The following is a 20,063-nucleotide window of genomic DNA, read 5'->3' as shown; positions in this document are numbered from 1 at the left end:
AATAGAATTTTACATTGGGGAAAGCAAACTCCCTGAGTCCATTTTCTTATCTGTAAATGGGTATTATACTGCCTATGTTACTGGGCTGTTTTTAGGATTATATGAAGAAGAGTGAGAAATCGCCTCGTATAGAACCTGGCCCATCGAAGATGGTCATTTTTGCTACTTTCTTTTCTTCCTCATGTATAATTCATTCAACAAACATTAGATGTATGATTCTTATTTCTAGTGGCTACCTGTGTCCTAGGGGAGATAGACATATAACTGAGTAGAAATACTGTAATAGAAGTATTAAGGGGTACAGTGGGGCACAGTTCTACATGATAGGGCAAGATGAGACTGTCAGCAAAAACTTGACAGAGATAACTCTTGACCTAATTCTTATAAATTAAGTTTGTGTTTGCAGTCTTGATGGATGAGGAAAGGAGAAATAGGTTTGGAGATATAGAAGACATTCCAAAATGCAGGAATGTGTTCACTTTAGCATGTACCTGTTTTAGTACCAAGTCTAACAATTTATCCTTGAAGAGGGAATAGAGATCTTAAAATCTCTTAATGGGTGCTGGATATACTTTATAAATTATCCTGAATCTATGACATGTTAATAGTATTTAGCATTATTTGCTGCTGAATTCCTGATTGAGTGTGAACTTAAGATAACAGACTCTTTGGTTGTTTAGATATGGATGCCTATGGTATTCAGAGCTTGCTCCCACTTTATTGCTTACAGTGTGCTTTGTTATTGTAGAGTATTTGACAAGGGATTTTCTAATAAGTTTATTAATTTCCTTGAGTTCACATTTTATTGTTATATATAGCCCCTTTTGTGGGGAGCTTCTTCCAGTTTTTAGGATACTGTAAAAGCATGAATTCCCTGTTGTGGAATTTTTTGAAATAGTATTTTGAAACTATAGTTACAACCAATTAATAAATCCCAAAATTAATTGCTAGGTTGTGACCAGCATCATTTTTTAATGAAATAGAATAGAATTGAAAATATCAAAGTGCATCACATGTTCATAATATGTATTATGAAACTTTTTTCAGTTTTATACACATACATGTATAATACACAAACACAAAACCTCAGAATTATGTGTGTACTGGGTCACTTTGTAAAATTTATTTCTTACTGAGGATTGTAATCATAAAAGTTTGAAAGTCACAAATTTCAAATATTTCAAATATTTCAGTGTTAAGTATAAACATTTCAAAGAATTATGCTTTTACTTGTAATTTGGTAAAAATGAATGTTATTTTATTTTCTTAATAGAAATCAGCCAAAATTACACCATGTGCGCTTTGCAAATCATTGAGATCCTCAGCAGAAATGATTGAAAATACCAATAGCTTGGGAAAGACAGAGCTTTTCTGTTCTGTTAATTGCTTATCTGCTTACAGAGTTAAAATGGTTACTTCTGCAGGTAATACTGGTTTCATAAACTACATAAATATAAGTTGAAAAAAATTATGGTTATTGCTTTGTTTTTATAGTACAGATTTTTGTTCAGATTTAGTTGATTTTTAAGGCAAATTTAAAACATTTCAGATCCGTTTTGTAAAATATCACCTATTACTTTGCTTATTTTATGTTTATTTACTTGCTTCCTATTTGTGCATTTCCCTGTTACCAAAAGATTTCCTTATGGCTTCTTTAATATGTTTTCTTTATCCACACCTGACTTATTTCAAGGTTTATTTATTTTGTAGTTTCACGCTAGACTGTGACTACTTTAAATTAAAAGAAATATTGTTAATGTTAAGATAGTTTTTGCCTATATGTGACGTGATTGAGTTTAGTTTCAGTTCCTGGAACTTGACCTGGCCCTTGAATTTTCATATATTGCATAATACTTATTTACTTTCTCATATTTATGCACATTTGTATATATTACTCATTAGTTTTTATTTTGATTTGCTAAGGTGTACAAGTTCAGTGTAACAGTTGTAAAACCTCAGCAATCCCTCAGTATCACCTAGCCATGTCAGATGGAAGTATACGCAACTTCTGCAGCTACAGTTGTGTGGTAGCTTTCCAGGTATGGCTTCAGGAATCTTCCTCTTCTCCAGTCAGTGAGTTGCCTACTATAGTAATGTAAACTTATTAGGTGTTTGCTACTGCCTAGATTGTTAAATTTCTGTCTCAGTTCTATTAAACTTGGATTCTTTAACTCCTCCTGTATTTGGAGGCATATCACTTAACTACCTTCTGTAAAATTAAATGGTGCTACTATTACCTATGTTATTACCTAGATTATCTATTGGGAGGATGTTATTTTTAAAGAAGATTATTAGTTAAATTATTTTATTTTTTTGGATATAAATAACACTTCCCCCATTGAATTATAAGCTGCTCAAAGGCAGCAGTTTTGCCTGTTCACAAATGTGTCTTAAGTGTTTGGCATACTTAGGTGCTCAGTCCTTACTTTGAACAAATAATTAGATTGATCTTTTTGTTTGTTTTCAGAATTTGTTCAACAAACCAGCAGGAATGAATTCTTCAGTAGTGCCCTTATCTCAGGGCCAAGTAATTGTAAGCATCCCCACAGGTTCAACGGTGTCAGCAGGAGGAGGTACCTCCTCTGCTGTTTCTCCCACCTCCATCAGTAGCTCTGCTGCAGCTGGGCTCCAGCGACTTGCTGCCCAATCCCAGCACGTTGGCTTTGCACGAAGTGTTGTAAAACTCAAGTGTCAGCACTGTAACCGTCTTTTTGCCACAAAACCAGAACTTCTTGACTATAAGGTAAAGTATAGGATCATGATACCGAGTTTGAGTATAAACTGGTCTATCTGTAATATTATTTCTGGCTTTTCATCTCTCAAAATTCCACTATTTGTTTTGGAAGTAAGAAGGATAAGGATTTCCGTAAGATAAACCAAATGTTTAATTAGTACTCAATGATCATTTCTTTGCAGGGTAAAATGTTTCAGTTCTGTGGCAAGAATTGTTCTGATGAATATAAGAAAATAAATAATGTAATGGCAATGTGTGAATATTGTAAAATTGAGAAAATTGTAAAGGAGACTGTGCGATTCTCAGGTGCTGACAAGTCGTTCTGTAGTGAAGGTAAAGACAGAAGATTATCTTACCTACTGAGCATGTTAGTTGTTTTAAAAGTAGTTGATGATTTAAGCTGTTACTATGTAAGTTTATCTATTTTATCCTTTGTGTATAACACCAAAGCCTTTTCGTTTCATTTACACTTGGTTCACTCTTTGCTGATCTAATCCTTCATATTATATAGATGTTAAAATGAAGGAGAAGATCCTCAAAGTGTATTTCAGAAGATGGTGATGATGTGAAAAACATTTAATGTTATCAGTTTGATAGGGATCTTTTACTTCTTGCACTTATTTCTAAAGAGAATTTTTAAATTTTGGTAGCATCCTAAGATTATACTTTCATTATTGTCTTATACAGCCATTACAGTTCTGAATATAAATGATCTGAATATGCAAATTAATATAAGGTAGCTTGTCTTCTTTATTTATATAACTATGTTATATATTTAGAATGTTTTGTTTTATTCTTAAACTGTACAAGATTAGTCTCCTAAACTAGTGGCTTTTGAAAGTTTTGACCACAATACAAAAGAAGAAATACGTTTTACATTGTGACCCAGTAGATTATCACATATTAGAATAAAACAAAAGTTTCATGAAACAAAACTGACTTTTACTAAATGTAATGCACTGTAATATTTTCTATCCTGTATTATTTTGTTTAAAAGAAGAAAATGGTAGTGTTGATCCTCTAAATTGATCTCTTGATCTACTAATTGGTGAGGACCCAAGTGTGAAAACTTTGTTATAGGGCATTTAAAGATGTAGATAGTTCATATTTTTCCCTGATGTTAATCTTATCTTTCCTGATGTTTTTAGGTTGCAAATTGCTTTATAAACATGACTTGGCAAAACGCTGGGGAAATCATTGTAAAATGTGCAGTTATTGTTTACAGACGTCTCCCAAATTGGTACAGAATAATTTGGGGGGGAAGGTGGAAGAGTTCTGTTGTGAAGAATGCATGTCAAAGTATACAGTTCTGTTCTATCAGGTAAATATAATTCACAATCCTGGGTTTTTCAAGTTAGGGTGTACACTATTCCCTTCTTTAATTCTTTCATGTAGTATAAAGGGCAATTTAATGATTTTAAACTTTCAAATATTAAATGTATTATGTTCTCCTCTGGTATTAATACATGACTTAAGAAAATTTTAATATCTCTGAAGTTGTATTCCTTTTGTTTTTGATTTCCTTATAGAAGACATATCAGCTTTAAGACATTAAAATATTTAAAATTTTAATTTTATGCATTTATTTAACTAAAATGAATTTGTCTTCTGAAGTCTTTGAGGGAGATAGATCTTATTTTCATTTCACTATGTTTTTTAATTACTATTTATTGGTGTCTCTATAATGTGACTTTTTTGTGATATTTGTATAAAATTATTGATAGATAAATAAGCATTTACCATTTTAGGAGTGTTAGCCTTCATTTTTTGTTATCTAAATTCTAAGTTAATTTCCTTACTTGTTATGTGTGTCCTGCTTTTATTCTGTCAGACCACAGATAATTTGTTTCTTACTCCTTTACTGTCTTCTGTTTCTTTTTCAGATGGCCAAATGTGATGGTTGTAAGCGACAGGGTAAACTCAGTGAGTCCTTGAAATGGCGAGGAGAAATGAAACATTTCTGTAACCTGCTTTGTATCTTGATGTTCTGTAATCAGCAAAGTATGTGTGACCCACCTTCACAAAACAATGCAGGTAAAATTAAACTTGAGTCTTTGATCAGTGCCAGGTACTAGCTACTGTTCTGCAGACTGGGAACTTTAAACAGTTGTCAATTTCATGAACCATAAGTATTGTTCTATTCAAATGACATTAACATTTAAGTCTCTTTTTGTTTAACACTCTAGATTAAGGCCCTGTAAACATGAGTTCAGTTTTCTCTGGGCATATTGAATCAAGTAAACTCTGTAAGAACTTTATGGGAAATAATAGCAGTTAATGTTTTGTAATTGACTTCCTTAAAAAAGGATTTGAAACTATAACAAAGGACATAGAATCTAAATCAGAAGGATTTTTAAGTATACCACGTGCATGGTTACGCAAGAGAAAGTACATAAAATACTTTTAAGTTTCACTAATTAAAAAATAGGAAAAAACCTAGTTAATATTGAAGTGACTCTGCTCCAAGAGAATTTACTCTGACCTGAAAGTGTTGTTTAACCTCCCTGAGATGTTTTCTATATATGTACATATAAATCACATGAGGTTTTCTTATTTTTATTTTAATCAGCAAGTATTTCCATGGTGCCAGCTGCTTCAGCAGGGCCCCCATCTCTAAGAAAAGATTCTACTCCAGTTATAGCTAATGTAGTATCATTAGCAAGTGCTCCTGCTGCTCAGCCCACAGTGAATTCTAACAGTGTCTTACAAGGTATGGCTTGATTTGAAAGCATTTATCTAGCCATTTGAGGTTAAATACAGTGGTTCTCTGTCTTTTTTTCATCAGTGATCATTTTTACATGTTTGACACGTTCATATTCAGAGTGGTGGCTCACTGTGGGCTGCTGGGGCATTAACCTGTGTTTTCATAAATTCCAGATCTCTTTTTCTCATGTTATACTTTAGATGCTAGTCTTCCTCTGAATTAAATTAAGATAATACATGTTTTTATTATAAGACTTTGTGTTTATTGTCCAATAATCAGCTTTTAATGCTAATGTTTAAATAATTGTGTAAGATCCTAAATATATATTTTAATTTGTATCAGGTGCAGTTCCAACAGTAACAGCGAAAATCATTGGGGATGTAAGTTTTATTATTTTTATTGGTATTGCCACTGTATTTATTTTCCATTTTTATGCAGTATGAATATGTCTAAGCTAATTTGCCCTCCTTTATTCTTTATTGTATAAAATAAATTTCATGAGCTCATTTAATCTTTGTTCAGGAACAGGGTTTTCTGTTTTTTTAGGTAAGTCTTATAGGTACTTTCATTTTTCTGAGTGCTTGCTCTCTCTATGTAGTTACTGAAGGTTGTTGTTGGTTTTTAAAAATTGTACAGAATTCAGGTATAAAAGGTTTTTGGGGCATATTGTAATGTAGTCAGATTGTAACATATAAATAACATATTTATAAAATGTAGTTTATTTCCCACCCAATGCAGATTATGCTGTGAATAAGCGTTCCTTTTTGTTTTTACTCAGTATTTTTTGCTTTTGTCCCTTAAAAGAAGAAGAAAATAAATAATGAGAAACTAATAACTAGAACAGTGGCATTTCTAAAGTGTTTTCTGGTCTCTAGAATAACTTTCACATCATGTTTTTTCAAATTACTTAAATGATCCTAAGTGATTCAGTTATTTCTAGTTTCTTGAAACTAAGTCTTCTAAGACCTAACTCAGAGAAGTTACGGTTCTCATTTTAAACTCAGCCAACATTCTTATTGACCAACAGTGTCTTACAATAGAGATAGCATTTTTCTTGGTAAACAGAACTGGTAATTAGATAGATTCAGAGTCAATATATAGTTATCACAGTAGTCCTTTATTGCTATTGACATGTCAGGAAAATTGTATTTCTTACATATGTAGTTGAATATGTTCTATGTCTTGCATGTAATTCCAATATAGTATTTCTTGTGAAATTATAATACTTCTTGTAATTAATGATAAGCTTTAAAAACCTCTTTGTTTTTCTTTACTAGGCAAGTACACAAACAGATGCTCTAAAACTTCCGCCTTCCCAGCCTCCAAGACTTTTGAAGAATAAAGCTTTATTGTGCAAACCCATCACGCAGACTAAAGCCACCTCTTGCAAACCACACACTCAAAACAAAGAATGCCAGACAGGTATGTTCCTTGTGCTTTCTTCATTCAGTTTTTTTAGGGAAATGGAATATGGGATCTGCTTACGTTAATTGTCTACTATTTCCTAGGTGATGTGTTTGGTTGCTTATATACATTGCCCAGTCTAGGTCTCACAACATCCCTGGGAGTTAGGTATTTTCACCATCTGAGATTTAATGAGTTAAGCAAAGAGAAGGTAGTTAATTGATAATACCATACTGTGAGCACTTCATTTAATTTCTTTATTAATGGCAGTGTAATATTATGGAGTAAGCATAGACTTTGGAATTAATATAGACAGGGCTTTAATTAAGAGAAACTGTTATCTTCTAGACTATTTCAAATAGTCAGTTCCTTTGGAGAGAGCCTCATGGCTTTCTTTTCTTTTGAACTGCCTCTCCCCCAGGCAAAATCTCTGAGCTATTTCTTTTAATGCTGACAACCGTGCTAGCCTCTGATCTTCTCAGCTTGTCTCTCCTGGCGTGGAATCTCTCCTCTACAGGTGATCAGGGGTGAGGATGACTGGGACCCCAGTATTCTCGGCCTGCAGTTCCTGCAGTAGGGCCTCTATCCTGTGAGTGGCAGCTGGGTGGAGGAAGGGAGCCCCCAACCTGTCAGCTACACTCACTAGAGAATTAACCTCTTCACCTTGGAGTTGGAGGGGATGAGAAATGATGGTGGCCTCGTCCTGCTGGTGTGAGATATGGTAACCCTTGATTGGGAGCTGAAGGAAGAGGAGCCTCTTCCTCCTGGCCACACCCACCCAGAGGGGAGCTTCTGTCAAATTGAACTGGCTGAGCAGGGGCTGTGGAGCAGGTGGTGGATCAAATGTCATAGACTCACAGTGTCCTTACTGTCTTTTAGTAGATTTTCTTGAATAAATGTTTCTACATTTGCTGTATGCCCTTAGGACAGTTTCCAAAGAGTTTAAATGGTAGGTTTTTAACAGTTTTCACCAGCTTTGCTTATTTCACTAGGGAATGGGTCTGTGGAGCTCCTCATGCTGCCATCCAAAAGTCTCACAATTTTTAAACTAGAAAGGAATCCTAGATTCCTAGATCTGGAAGCTTATCCGCTAGGTCAATGTTTCTCAAATATTAACATGCATATGAATTACTTGGGAATTTTATTAAGTAGATTCTGATTTAGTGGAGCCTGCAGCTTTATATTTCTTACAAGCTCTCAGGTAATATAAATGCTACTGGTCCATGGGCCACATTGAATAACAGTGCCATAGATGACTTAGTCCTATGTTTTAATTATATAAATAGTGATTTCTTTAGTATTATGTAGCTTGGTTATCAGACATCTCTAATCAGGTAACTTTTTTTTATGTCCACAACACCATGGTAAAATCCCATATTATTTCCTACCTTTAACCCTAGTCAAATTGTCAGCTTTTCCCTTCTTGTCACCAGCATTACCTTTCTCCTTCATTAGTGATTTTATAATTATCTAGCATATTTTTCCGACATGTAGAAAGGATTCTATAGGTACTTGTTAAATAATTGAGTGAATCTTCCATCCTTCTCACTTTTTCCCTACTCATATTTAAATTAGTTTCCAAGTTTTGATTCATCTTTTTAATATCTTAGAATGTCTGGTGTATATATTTATTCTTTTTTGTAGGTATCATAACCACCCTAGTTCAGGCCCTCATCATCTTAGCTCTACATATTGTAATTGCCTCTTACTTTTACACTTTGTATACTTTTTGTTCCATGCTAAGAGGACAGCCAAATTAATCTTTTTTAATGCCATTTTCATCACATTACTCAGTGCTAATAGGTCTGTAGTAGCTCCCCACAATCTGCAATAAGTGATTTAAAAATGTGCATCATAGCCTCACAAAAATGGCCCTTCTACCTACTCAGTCTCCTCTTGAACATACCTTACATACTAATGTTAACAGTTTTCCATACCCCTCTTCTAAGGTCACTGTTCAGTCCTTTCCATTCATCTGTCCAGATTCTCTCCTTCATTCGTTTTATCTTATCATTGACAATTACTGTGTTGCCCACTTTTTGTTAGTGCTAAACTCAAGCCTTTCTTTGCTACTTCAGTTATTTCTCCTTTCTGTGAACTCCTTGTGTCATCGATTACGCTTCTTTTGAACTGCGAATCTGTATATGCTTTTTAAAAATTTTTTGTTAAAGTGTTTTTAACCCTCTGTTTTTTTGTGACTTTCTTTTCATTAGAAGACACTCCAAGTCAGCCCCAGATCATTGTGGTGCCGGTTCCCGTACCAGTGTTTGTGCCCATACCTCTTCATCTTTATACTCAGTATACGCCAGTCCCATTTGGAGTTCCAGTTCCAGTGAGTAATCATTTAGAGATTAAGACTAATTTAGTATACATTTTCCTCAATTAAAGTTTTACAGCTCCATAAAAATACTTTCCACTTGTTGGTAAAATATACCTGACTCTGGTTGGCTATTACCATATTACTGTATTACTTAATATGGCACATACAAAGGACTGGCATTATTTGTACCCTGCCTTCTCAGAGAAAGCTATGATGTAGTTGGGTTTTTTCCCCCTCAGGAAGATTTGCCCTGAGCTAACATCCATTGCCAGTCTTCCTCTTTTTTTCCTTTTTGTTTTTTTTGTGTGTGTGTGAGCCACCACCACAGCATGGCCACTAACAGATGAGTGGTGTAGGTCTGCACCCATGAACCAAACACAGGCCACGGAGCACCAAACTTAACCACTAGGCCACTGGGGCTGACCCTGGTGTAGCTTTTTTATGTTTTGTACACTATGCAACCACTCAAATAGAAAAAGATCAGAAACTATGTGTATGTTATAATCCTAGATTCTGGCACAGATGAAAAGATGAATATTATGATTTACATGATTCTTACTTTTTATTAAAGAAAAATGTGTTCATTTTTTATTGGAAGCATATTTTTCCTTGGTACTGAATTCTTAAGGGAAACAGTTGTGTGAAAATGTTAAGCAAGAAATATAATCAAAAACAAAACAAAAATGTGTTAGATAATTATTCTTTTAGAGAAGTCAGAGACAAAATTTGCTGAATGTCCAGAAAAGCTTTTATTGTATTTTTATTTAAATGGCTGTAGTCTTATAAAAGCAAACTAGCAAGACTGTTTTAGTCATCAGCAATAGAAATAGCTTGAATTTTTATTTTAGTACTTAAATCATCTCACAAATAATGGATTTGATGACAAACCTGTTGCCTAAGAAACTCTTCAGTCTGTCCTTGGTCTTCCAGATGCCTGTCCCTATGCTTATTCCATCCTCAATGGATAACAAAGATAAAGTCACCGAGAGTATTGAAGACATTAAGGAAAAGCTGCCCTCCCATCCATTCGAAGCTGATCTCCTTGAGATGGCAGAAATGATGGCAGAAGACGAAGAGAAGGAGAGGACTCTGTCCCAGGGAGGTTGGTATAATTTTAAAGTAAAGAAAGAAAAACGCACCCACAGATTTTCAGGTAACTCAAGTCATTTTAACTATTGGGCAGTCAAGGTATTTCTTTTATTTGTGTTTAAATACCAGGTCTATGGATTCGTTAAACTTGTTGATATCTCTGAAAGCTCTGTCTTTTTTATCAAGGCAAATAAGTCTCAATATTCAGTACAGTTTTTAGTTCTTAATGGTTCCAGAAAAATAACCTATAAATTCATGTTTCATGATCATTTTCTGATTTTATCCCAATATTCAAAGCCATGGTCCCCAGATAAGAATTCCTATTATATAATAACCAGCATGTTTGTAGAATGTAAATAGAACCTTAAGATGGAAAACATTTGGCTCAAAATGACTGATAGATAAATCCCATTCTATGAGTAGAGAGTAATGATAATAACAATAGTTAACATTTGTGTGCTTACCATACTCTAGGCATTGTCCTAAATGCACTATGGCATCACCTTATTTAATCTTCACAACAACCCCATGTGAGGGGTACTGTTTACTTCAGATTATTCATTCGGAAGATAGTATATCATATTTGCCCTGATTATGCAATCAGGAAGTGATGGAACCAGAAGGTGAATGCAGGTCTGACTCCAAAGCAAATGATATTAACCAGACATAACCATGAGAAGAGAGAGAGAAGATGTTTGAGATAGTTGAAATACATAGGTGAATTTTTACAAAGGCCTTTCTGTGTATCACTGACAAGCCAAAAAAGAATTCTTTCACAAGCCAAGAAAGAATTCTTTCTTGACAATTTTTTCTTTTTTTCAGTGATGGTTTGTGTAAAGCTAGCCACTGGGTTTTGATTTTGCACGATAAATGCTGGATGATTTTCCACACACTGTAGCATTTGAAAAAACTACTATGAACTTTTCTGTTGTGTTGCCAGTAAGCTTTTAAATTATACATATTCTGAGAGATGGGTAAAAAGCTTATTAGTTATTATCCTGATGTTTTTAGTCTCATTTTACTCTTTAGTGTATAATCTCATAATTCTGACTCATTTATATGTAGATTTCAGTATCTTAGAATATTGGTCCTGTGCTTGATTTTCTAGCTTCTGATGCTGAGTTTGGAAGTTTAAGCAATTCCTGACAATAAACCTCATTTTAAGTTGGCTTCTTCATTCACATTAATAGTTAACATTTATCAAGTGCTTTCTCTGTACAAATATTGTGACTTTGCCTTAGCCTATAATTGAGTCAGACAGAAGAACTTTCAAAACTAAGCTTCAAGACAGATATTTAATCACTATAGTGTAAGTAAAATCAAATGGTTTAGAAACATATAGGGGAGACAAATTAATTCCAACTGAAGGGATCTGGCTAATCTTTGATTGCAGGGAAAAGAAGCAATTTTCCAGTTACTTTTTTAAAAAACTTGGTTTTTTTTTAATACTTTGAATCCTTAAGCTTCTTACTTTTAAAGTAGTCTGTAATTGATAGAACTGTCTGCTGTTTAGTTTCATGTGCTCATTGCTCATGTAACTTATAAGTCTACTGGCTTTCTAATGCAATGGTAAAGGATATATTTTAGAGGGAAAAAAGCAATTTAAAGCAGATTTATCAGTCTGTGAATAAATATAGTATGTGTATATGTACATACCATGGTAAAAAAGACAGTTATTTCTGATAGCACGAGAGTTTAAAATCCAAAATAAATGTCTGTCTTGCCGTGATTTCTTTTATCCTGCTATCCAGAAGTGTAACCACTGTTATCAGTCATAATTTTTTTTAACTGCATTTACCACTAATGTCTGATTTTATTAGTGAATCATTCTTTCTGCATATGAAGGCTGTGTCCTTAGAGTTCCTTAGAATGATTCATGTATATAGTGCAGTCATTTCATTTGAGATGCAGTTTGCTTTGTGTGCACAGTCCTGCACCACGTAACAACGTTTCAGTCAGTAATAGACCACATATGCAAAGGTGGTCCCTTAAGATTGCACCGTGTAGCCTACCTGTGTAGTAGGCTATACCATCTAGGTTTGTACATGTACACCCTAGGATGTTTGCACAATGGTGAAATCACCTAACGACACATTTCTCAGAACAGATCCCTGTCATTAAGTGATGCATGACTGTACATACGAGTTGTTTTATTATGTGCTTTTCTTTTTCTTTAGGATCCCAAACTTCTGAACAGGAACTCTTTCTAGACACCAAGATATTTGAGAAAGGTTTGTAATTGTAAATATATTTTGGCTCTTAGAAGTACTGTCCTCTGTTAGTAATACAAACTCATAAAGTATTTGCAATTTTAGCTATTTGTAGGGGGCATCAGATGTCTGTGATTGTGTGCTGATTTGTGATGAGAATAAGGAAAAATACCTCAGATACTGGTTTTGAGGATTAAGTGTGATGATACTTTAAGGTGTGTGCCAAGAACATGAATCCAGTTCTGTGAAGGTGGTGAACAAGTCACTTCATTCTTGAGTGTACCTAGGTAATTGTTCAGCAACCATATCTCAGTTTTGGTATTGAGAGGTTCAGGAGGGTTTCTGAACATGTCAAGAGTCTATCTTATTTTGAGGGCTTGCTTGTTTTCTATATATTTCAGACCAAGGAAGTACATACAGTGGAGATCTTGAATCAGAGGCTGTATCTACTCCACATAGCTGGGAGGAAGAGTTGAATCATTATGCCCTAAAATCAAATGCAGTGCAAGAGGCTGATTCAGAATTGAAGCAGTTCTCCAAAGGGGAAACTGAACAAGATCTGGAAGCGGATTTCCCATCAGGTTTGTGCAGAGTAACCTGTCCACTGAAAATCTTTTATTTTAAAACATTGGTACAACTCTAAAATGACATTGTGAAGCAGTTATAATGTGTGATAATAATCTAGGTCTCAAATGGTCCCTGCCTTTAAAGGTGTTAATTTGTACCATATTGTTCTTATAAATGGTTAATTTGTTTTGTTTTTTACCTTTCCCACAGTAACCATGGTTTTCTTGATTGTTAATGTTTATTTAAGTGCTGTATCCTGTGTTTCTCTTAAGTGTACAAGTAAAATTCTTATTTTATCACAAAATAATGAATATAGCGATGATTACCTGATATTTCCTCCCACAGTCTAAGTCTTTAAGTCTGAGAGTTATTTTCCTCATGTTATGCCTTCTGCTGATTATTGTAGAATCCTTCGACCCACTGAATAAAGGACAGGGAATCCAGGCTCGTTCCCGGACAAGACGACGACACAGAGACGGCTTCCCCCAACCCAGACGAAGAGTAAGCAGTAGCTTAATTTTTCTAGTATTTTCTTTCCTTCATTCTATATGTGTTTATTAGTCCTCCTGTTTATAAAACACTGTAACAGCCAGGGTCAAGGAATTCCATACATTGTTTTACAACCTTGTATTTTTGTGCTTTTATTTTTGTTTCTTGAAGTCAGTAACTGTATCTTTTATTTTACATTTCTCTTAGCAGGGACTTTTATTTTTATTTCTGTAGTTGAGGGTTTTTTTTGTTTTGTTTACTTTAAAAAGCTTTTTATAATCCTTGTTATAGACTTCTGTCTTTTTTTTAAGTTCTCTAAATTTAGCTTTTTTTATGTATTATAATGAGGTTCACTATTTTGTATGGTGTAGTATAATAGTGAAGTTCACATGGACCATTTTTCATGTTGACAGGGCTTTCCCATACCAAAAATTAAAAGAATAAAAGCCTTATTTTTTAATTAGCTCTGTTGAGTTATAATTACATTTAAAAATTCGTAAATTTTAAGTGTGCAATTTGATGGGCTTTGACAAATGCATTCAGTGTGTAACCACCACCACAATCATAACACTTCCGCTGTCTTGGAAATTTCCCTTGTGATCTTTTGCAGTTAGTCTTCATCTCCAGCTTCCGATGACCGCTGATCTGCTTTGCAGATTGATCATTTGCAAAATGATACTGCTTTGCCTTTTCTAGAACGTCATATAAATGGAATCTCATGATTTGTAGTCTTCTGTGTCTGCTCTTTTCACTTACCATGTTTTTGAGATTCATCCATGGTATTTCATCTATCAGTAATTCATTCCTTTATATTTCCCAGTAGCATTCCGTTGTATGGACAAACCACAGTTTAACTGTTTAACAATTGATGGAAATTTGGGGTTTCCAGTTTTGGGCTATTTTGAATAAAGCTGCTATGAACATTCTAGTATAAATCTCTGTGTGAATGTATGTTTTCATTTGAGGAAAAGTATCCAGGAGGAGTTGCTAGATCTTATAGTATGTATATTGTTAATTTTGTAAGAAAGATGCCAAACTGTTTTCCAAAGTGGAAGTACCATTTTGATTCCTACCAGCAATGTGCGAGTTCCATCTGCTCCATAACTTTGCTAACACTTGGTATTGTTGATTTTTAATTTTAGCCATTCTACTGAATGTATGGTGGTATCTCATCATGGTTTTAATTTGCATTTTCCTAATGACTAATGACATTGGGCATGGTTTTTCTTTGGGTTTTTTTTTAAAGGAAGATTAGTACTGAGCTAACATCCACTGCCAATCCTCCTTTTTTTACTGAGTAAGACTGGCCCTGAGCTATCATCCCTGCTCATCTTCCTCTGTTTTATGTGGGAAGCCTGCCACAGCATGACATGATAAGCAGTGCCTAGGTCCGCACCCAGGAACAAAACTGGTGAACCCCAGGCTGTTGAAGCAGAGCACATGAACTTAACTCCTACACTGCTGGCCGGCCCCGATGTTGGGCATCTTTTCATATGCATATTTGCCGTTCGTGGATCTTCTTTCGTAAAGTGTCTATTCAAAACTATTGCATAGTTTTTTATTGGATTCGTTGTCATCTTATTGAGTTGTAAGTGTTCTTTACTATGGAGGTAATTCTTTTGTCAAATGTAACTTTTACTCCTATTCTGTTACTTCCTTTTTTTTTTCTTAATGGTGAATTTTAATTTTGAGGAAGTCCACTTTATTAATTTTTACTCTTTTATACTTTTTAGCATCCCCTCTAAAAATCTTTACTTAACTGATGGTAACTAAGATATTCTCTTATGTTTTCTTCTAGTTTTATAGTTTTAGCTGTTATATTTGTCTGTGGTGCATTTTGAGATAATTTTTATGTATGAGTGGAGGCAAGCATCAAGTATATGGATATCCGGTTTGTATATGGATATCCGGTTGTTCCAGTACCACTCTTGGAAAAGACTGTCCTTTCCCCCTTGAATTACGTTGGCATTTCTGTTAAAAGTCAACTGACCATATATATGTCAGTCAATCCTGAAACTATACTGTTATGTTGATTTATGTTTGTGTTTTTATACCAGTACCAACTATCTTGATTATTGTAGCTTTACAATGAGTTTTGAAGTCAGGAGTGTAAGTCTTCCAACTTTGTTCTTCATTTTCAAAATCGTCATTTGCATTTCCATGTAAATTTTAGAATCACCTTGTCAATTTCTGTAACAAAGCTCACTGGAATTATGATTGGGGCTGTTCTGAATCTATAGATCAATTTGCAGAGAATTGACATCTTAGCAATTAGGAGCCGTCCCATCTGTGAAGATGGTATCTTTCTCCTTTATTTAGATCATCTTTAATTTCTCTCAACAATTTTTTGTATGTTTCATTGTACAAGTATTTATCTAATAAGTATTTAAAAATTTTTTTGATCCTGTTGTGAATAGTACTATTTTTAAATTTCATTTTCTAGTGTTCCTGTGGCATATAGAAATAGAGATGGTTTTTGTATGTTGACTTTATATACTGTGATTTCACTCAACTAAAATGCTTAAGATTTTCTACCTAGACAATCATATTATCTGTGAATAAAGACAGTTTTACTTTTTCCTTTCCCATCTTAATGCATTTTCTTTCTTTTTCTTGATTTATTGCACTAGCTAGGGTCTTCAGTACAACATTGAATCTTAGTGGTGAGAGCATACCTTCCTGCATGTTCCCAGTCTTAGGGAAGTGTTCAGTCTTGCAACATTAAGTATGAAGTTACCTGTAGGTTTCTCGTGGATGGCCTCTATCAGGTGCAGGAATTTCTCTTCTGTTTCTAATTTGCTGAGAGTTTTTATCATGATTGTGTGTTGAACTTTGTAAGGTAGTCTCTTGCATCTGTTGAGATGATCATCTAGTTTTTTCTTGTTTGAGTCTGTTAAAATGGTGAAACACGTTAATTTTTTAAATGATAAACCAGCCTTGCATTCATGAGATGAACCCTACTTTCTTATGATGTATTTATTCTTCGATATATTGCTAGATTGAATTTGCTAATATTTTGTTAAGGTTTAAAGTATCTCTGTTTAAGAGGGATATTGGTCTGTAGTTGTCTTATAATGACTTTATCTGGCTTTGCTATCAGGGCAATGTTAATATCATAAAGTGAGTTAGTGTTTTCTCCTATTTTCTGAAATATAATTTATATAATTACTTTGACTGTTGGGTAGAATTCAACAGTGAAGCCATCTCAGTCTGGAATTTTTTTGTGGGAAGGTTTTAAACTATGAATTCCAATTCTCTGGCTATTTAGGTTATCTGTTTCTTCTAGGGCAAGCTTTATTAATTTGTGTCTTTCAAGAAACATGTCCATTTCATGTAATTGTCGAGTTTATTGGCATAATGATGTGCAAATATCCTCTTGTTATCCTTTTAATGTCTGTAGGATCAGGTATTGGTAATTTGTGTCTTCTCTCTTGTTTTTGATCATTCTAGCTAGAAATTTATTGATTTTTTTAATGTTCTAAAAGAATCAGCTTTTAGTTTTATTGATTTTTCTTTTTTAATTGATTTTTTGCTTTTATTTTTATTATTTCCTTCATTTTCCTTGTTTTGGGTTCTAATATGGTCTTCTTTTTCTAGTTTCTTAAGATAGAGGCTTAGGGGCCAGCCCTGTGGCAGAGTGGTTAAGTTTGAGCACTCCGCTTTGGTGGCCCAGGGTTTCGCCAGTTTGGATCCTGGGCGCGGACATGGCACCGTTCATCAAGCCATGATGAGGCGGCATCCCACATGCCACAACTAGAAGGACCCACAACTAAAAATACAAAGCTATGTACCAGGGGGCTTTGGGGAGAAAAAGGAAAAATAAAATCTTTAAAAAAAAAATGATAGAGGCTTAGATTATTGATTTTAGACTTTTTTCATTTCTCATAGAAGCATTTTAATACTATAAATGTCCCTATAAGCACTGCTTTACCACTGTTACAGAATTTTCATAATTTTCACTTAAGTTCAAAATATTTTCTAACTTCATTCGTAGTTTGTTCTTTGACCCCTGGGGTATTTATAAATGTGTTGTTTAATTTCCAGTTTTTGAAGATTTTCTTACCAACTTTCCATTGTTGGTTTCTAGTTAATTCTGTTGTAGTTAAGAGAATTTATTGAGGTTTGTTTCATAGCCCAGAATATGATCTATTCATGTGTATTCCATTAAATAGACCTAAATGGTAATAACGGTTATTCATACCTCATTGTGTGGGTCCAGTCTCGGGAACATAGTAAGTATTTAAATGTTAGTGATTATTACAGTATGATCTTCTACATTTCAACTTTCTCTTTTTTCTTTTCTCATATAGATTGGATTAGATAATCTGTAAAGCTCTTTCTAGTTCTAAGAACTCTGAATCTTTAGGATATACTACTAAATTCTATATTCTGTAAATTTATGCCCTTTCTGTCTTTGAGAACTATGATTCTTAAATATCCGAGACTAAATTTTGCATTCTGTAAATTTTTGGAATTCTTACAGGGACGGAAGAAGTCTGTAGTAGCTGTGGAGCCCAGGAGCCTTATTCAAGGAGCCTTTCAAGGGTGCTCAGTGTCTGGGATGACACTCAAATACATGTATGGGGTAAATGCCTGGAAGAACTGGGTTCAGTGGAAAAATGCCAAGGAAGAGCAGGGGGATCTGAAATGTGGCGGTAAATACACAGCATGAACTTGTGTCTTGCATTAGGAGGTGGGGGGAATATTGATAAAGTTATAAATCTTCTCAAAAGAGATAAATACTAGGTCAAAAATCCCATAAAACTTTGTTTTGGGCTTTACTTAAATATTTTCCCATCTTTATTTAAACTTCTCATTTATTTTTATTCCTTGTCAGGAGTTGAACATGCCTCATCTAGCCCATGTTCTGACCCCTTAGGAAGTGCTCAAGACCATGCAGTCTCTCAAGAATCCTCAGAGCCAGGCTGTAGAGGTAAAACTCGATTCTCTGCTTATGGTCTGAATTACATGTAATATCTTTGTCAATTTTAAATTTGTAAGTGTAATATTTAAAGTTTGAAGTCTTGTGGTAAAAAGAAATTAATATCATATTTCTGATTTTAAAGAGCTTGTTATAAAGGTAAGGTTGTATCTTCTGATCATGGATTTGTGATGCAAATATAAGGAATTTTTCTTCTTTTTCTAACACTATGCAGGTGGCTCAAATCTGTCTTGAGCACTGTATCTCTAGATTAACCCATACGGAACCAAGTGTGACAGTTTTTTTTTGAGAAAAATATCTGGAAACCCTTGCTTTTTCTGCAGGAATTTTTCCTAACAGCAAGCTCTGTATGACTGACCATGTTTGTGGATTTTGCTCTGGGTGCCAGAAATTTGGGACCCAATAAAGAGTTCAAATAGAGCAGCAATGTGTAATTTTAGAGCCCACATTAGCTTTCATTTTTCCCTGGTTTTGATGTCCTATTGTAAACTTTTGTTTTCAGTTTATATTTTGCTTTTTTATTATCTGTGTTTTATGTAAGATACTTAATCTTCATGGAATGAGATGGGACAGGAATGGATGAGATGTCCTTGCAATTAGATTTTTTTGCCCCTTCCCAACTGTATCTTCTCTCTAACACCTGGGTGATTGCATGCACTCTTGTCTTCACCTCAGTCTACCCTGCTGGGTTGGGGGTACATGTAACCCTCCTTATTGGAGCAGTTAGTTGCTGCTCTGGTCTCTGACTGACTCATGAGTTCTTACAGATCAAGTGTAATCTCTCTGCTCCAGAGTGATAATAAATATACTCCTGTTAGGAGGTTTGTTAGGCCCTTTACCATCCACTTTTGAGCCACGCAGCACTCTTTGTTTTTACGAAAAAAGAAGGGTAGTGGGAATGGAGAGGTAATATTCTATTAGACTACCAGGCTGAAATGCAGTAGCCACGGGGGATGCCTACTCATTTCTACTACTCATTCGTCTGAAAAATACTTAGTGGATATCTGGCATGTACCAGGCATGGTGGTAGGTACTCGAGTGAAAAGGTCGAACATGGTCCTTGCCCTTGTGAATCACCACTTACCTTTTGTGAAACCTTCTCGGGAGCTCAAGTCTATTTTTGGAAATGTGCAAACTTGTCTGAATGCAGAAGAGCAATAACTAGAAAGGATGTTTCGGTTCTAAATCCCACAATGTGGACCAATCTGTTGTAGCAGGATCTCTACAAATCAAATTGGATAACTCTCCTGTGTAAAATTGAGCTCTTTCTTGTCTTCAAAATCTTAATATGATATGTGAGGCTTACCAGCATATGCCCCCATCTGCCCTTCTTGCTTTTCTCCTGTGCACCCCTGAACCTTTTCACTTTTGTGGCCGAGCACTTACTGTATTCCAGCATTTCTAAGGGCATAAACGTGTTATATGTTATTTGAAGTGTTCTATATTCAAATAAATTTGAGTTAAAGTTAAATGGCATTCTTTTTTGCAGATATCCTCAGAGCCTTTAACACGCCAAAAAGGATTGTGAGTTCTTTAGAGGCAGATGTAATATGCTGCTCTTTTCCAAATTTGTCAGATCTTAGAAATGCAGTTTTCTCCAGCTT

The 20,063-nt window shown here is 34.6% G+C and overlaps 1 protein-coding gene across 8 annotated transcripts in view; it reads left to right on the top strand.

The window, feature by feature from the left end:
* Positions 1-20,063, top strand: part of ZMYM4 (zinc finger MYM-type containing 4) — a 168,273-nt gene that overhangs the window by 125,497 nt on the left and 22,713 nt on the right. For all 8 annotated transcript variants that reach the window (XM_014840093.3, XM_070510346.1, XM_044770327.2 and 5 more), the window contains 16 exons: positions 1,274-1,424; positions 1,924-2,039; positions 2,468-2,743; positions 2,917-3,067; positions 3,883-4,055; positions 4,618-4,768; positions 5,304-5,444; positions 5,781-5,818; positions 6,716-6,860; positions 9,056-9,174; positions 10,093-10,264; positions 12,429-12,482; positions 12,863-13,042; positions 13,435-13,529; positions 18,001-18,172; positions 18,355-18,450. In XM_014840093.3, the coding sequence (XP_014695579.1) occupies positions 1,274-1,424; positions 1,924-2,039; positions 2,468-2,743; positions 2,917-3,067; positions 3,883-4,055; positions 4,618-4,768; positions 5,304-5,444; positions 5,781-5,818; positions 6,716-6,860; positions 9,056-9,174; positions 10,093-10,264; positions 12,429-12,482; positions 12,863-13,042; positions 13,435-13,529; positions 18,001-18,172; positions 18,355-18,450 (2,230 nt within the window). The remainder of the gene's footprint in view (positions 1-1,273; positions 1,425-1,923; positions 2,040-2,467; positions 2,744-2,916; positions 3,068-3,882; positions 4,056-4,617; positions 4,769-5,303; positions 5,445-5,780; positions 5,819-6,715; positions 6,861-9,055; positions 9,175-10,092; positions 10,265-12,428; positions 12,483-12,862; positions 13,043-13,434; positions 13,530-18,000; positions 18,173-18,354; positions 18,451-20,063) is intronic.

The sequence above is a fragment of the Equus asinus genome, chromosome 5 (assembly GCF_041296235.1).
Source record: "Equus asinus isolate D_3611 breed Donkey chromosome 5, EquAss-T2T_v2, whole genome shotgun sequence".
Taxonomy (NCBI): domain Eukaryota; kingdom Metazoa; phylum Chordata; class Mammalia; order Perissodactyla; family Equidae; genus Equus; species Equus asinus.
The sequence above is the reverse complement of the archived record's forward strand: the minus strand, read 5'-3'. Positions and strand labels throughout refer to the sequence as shown.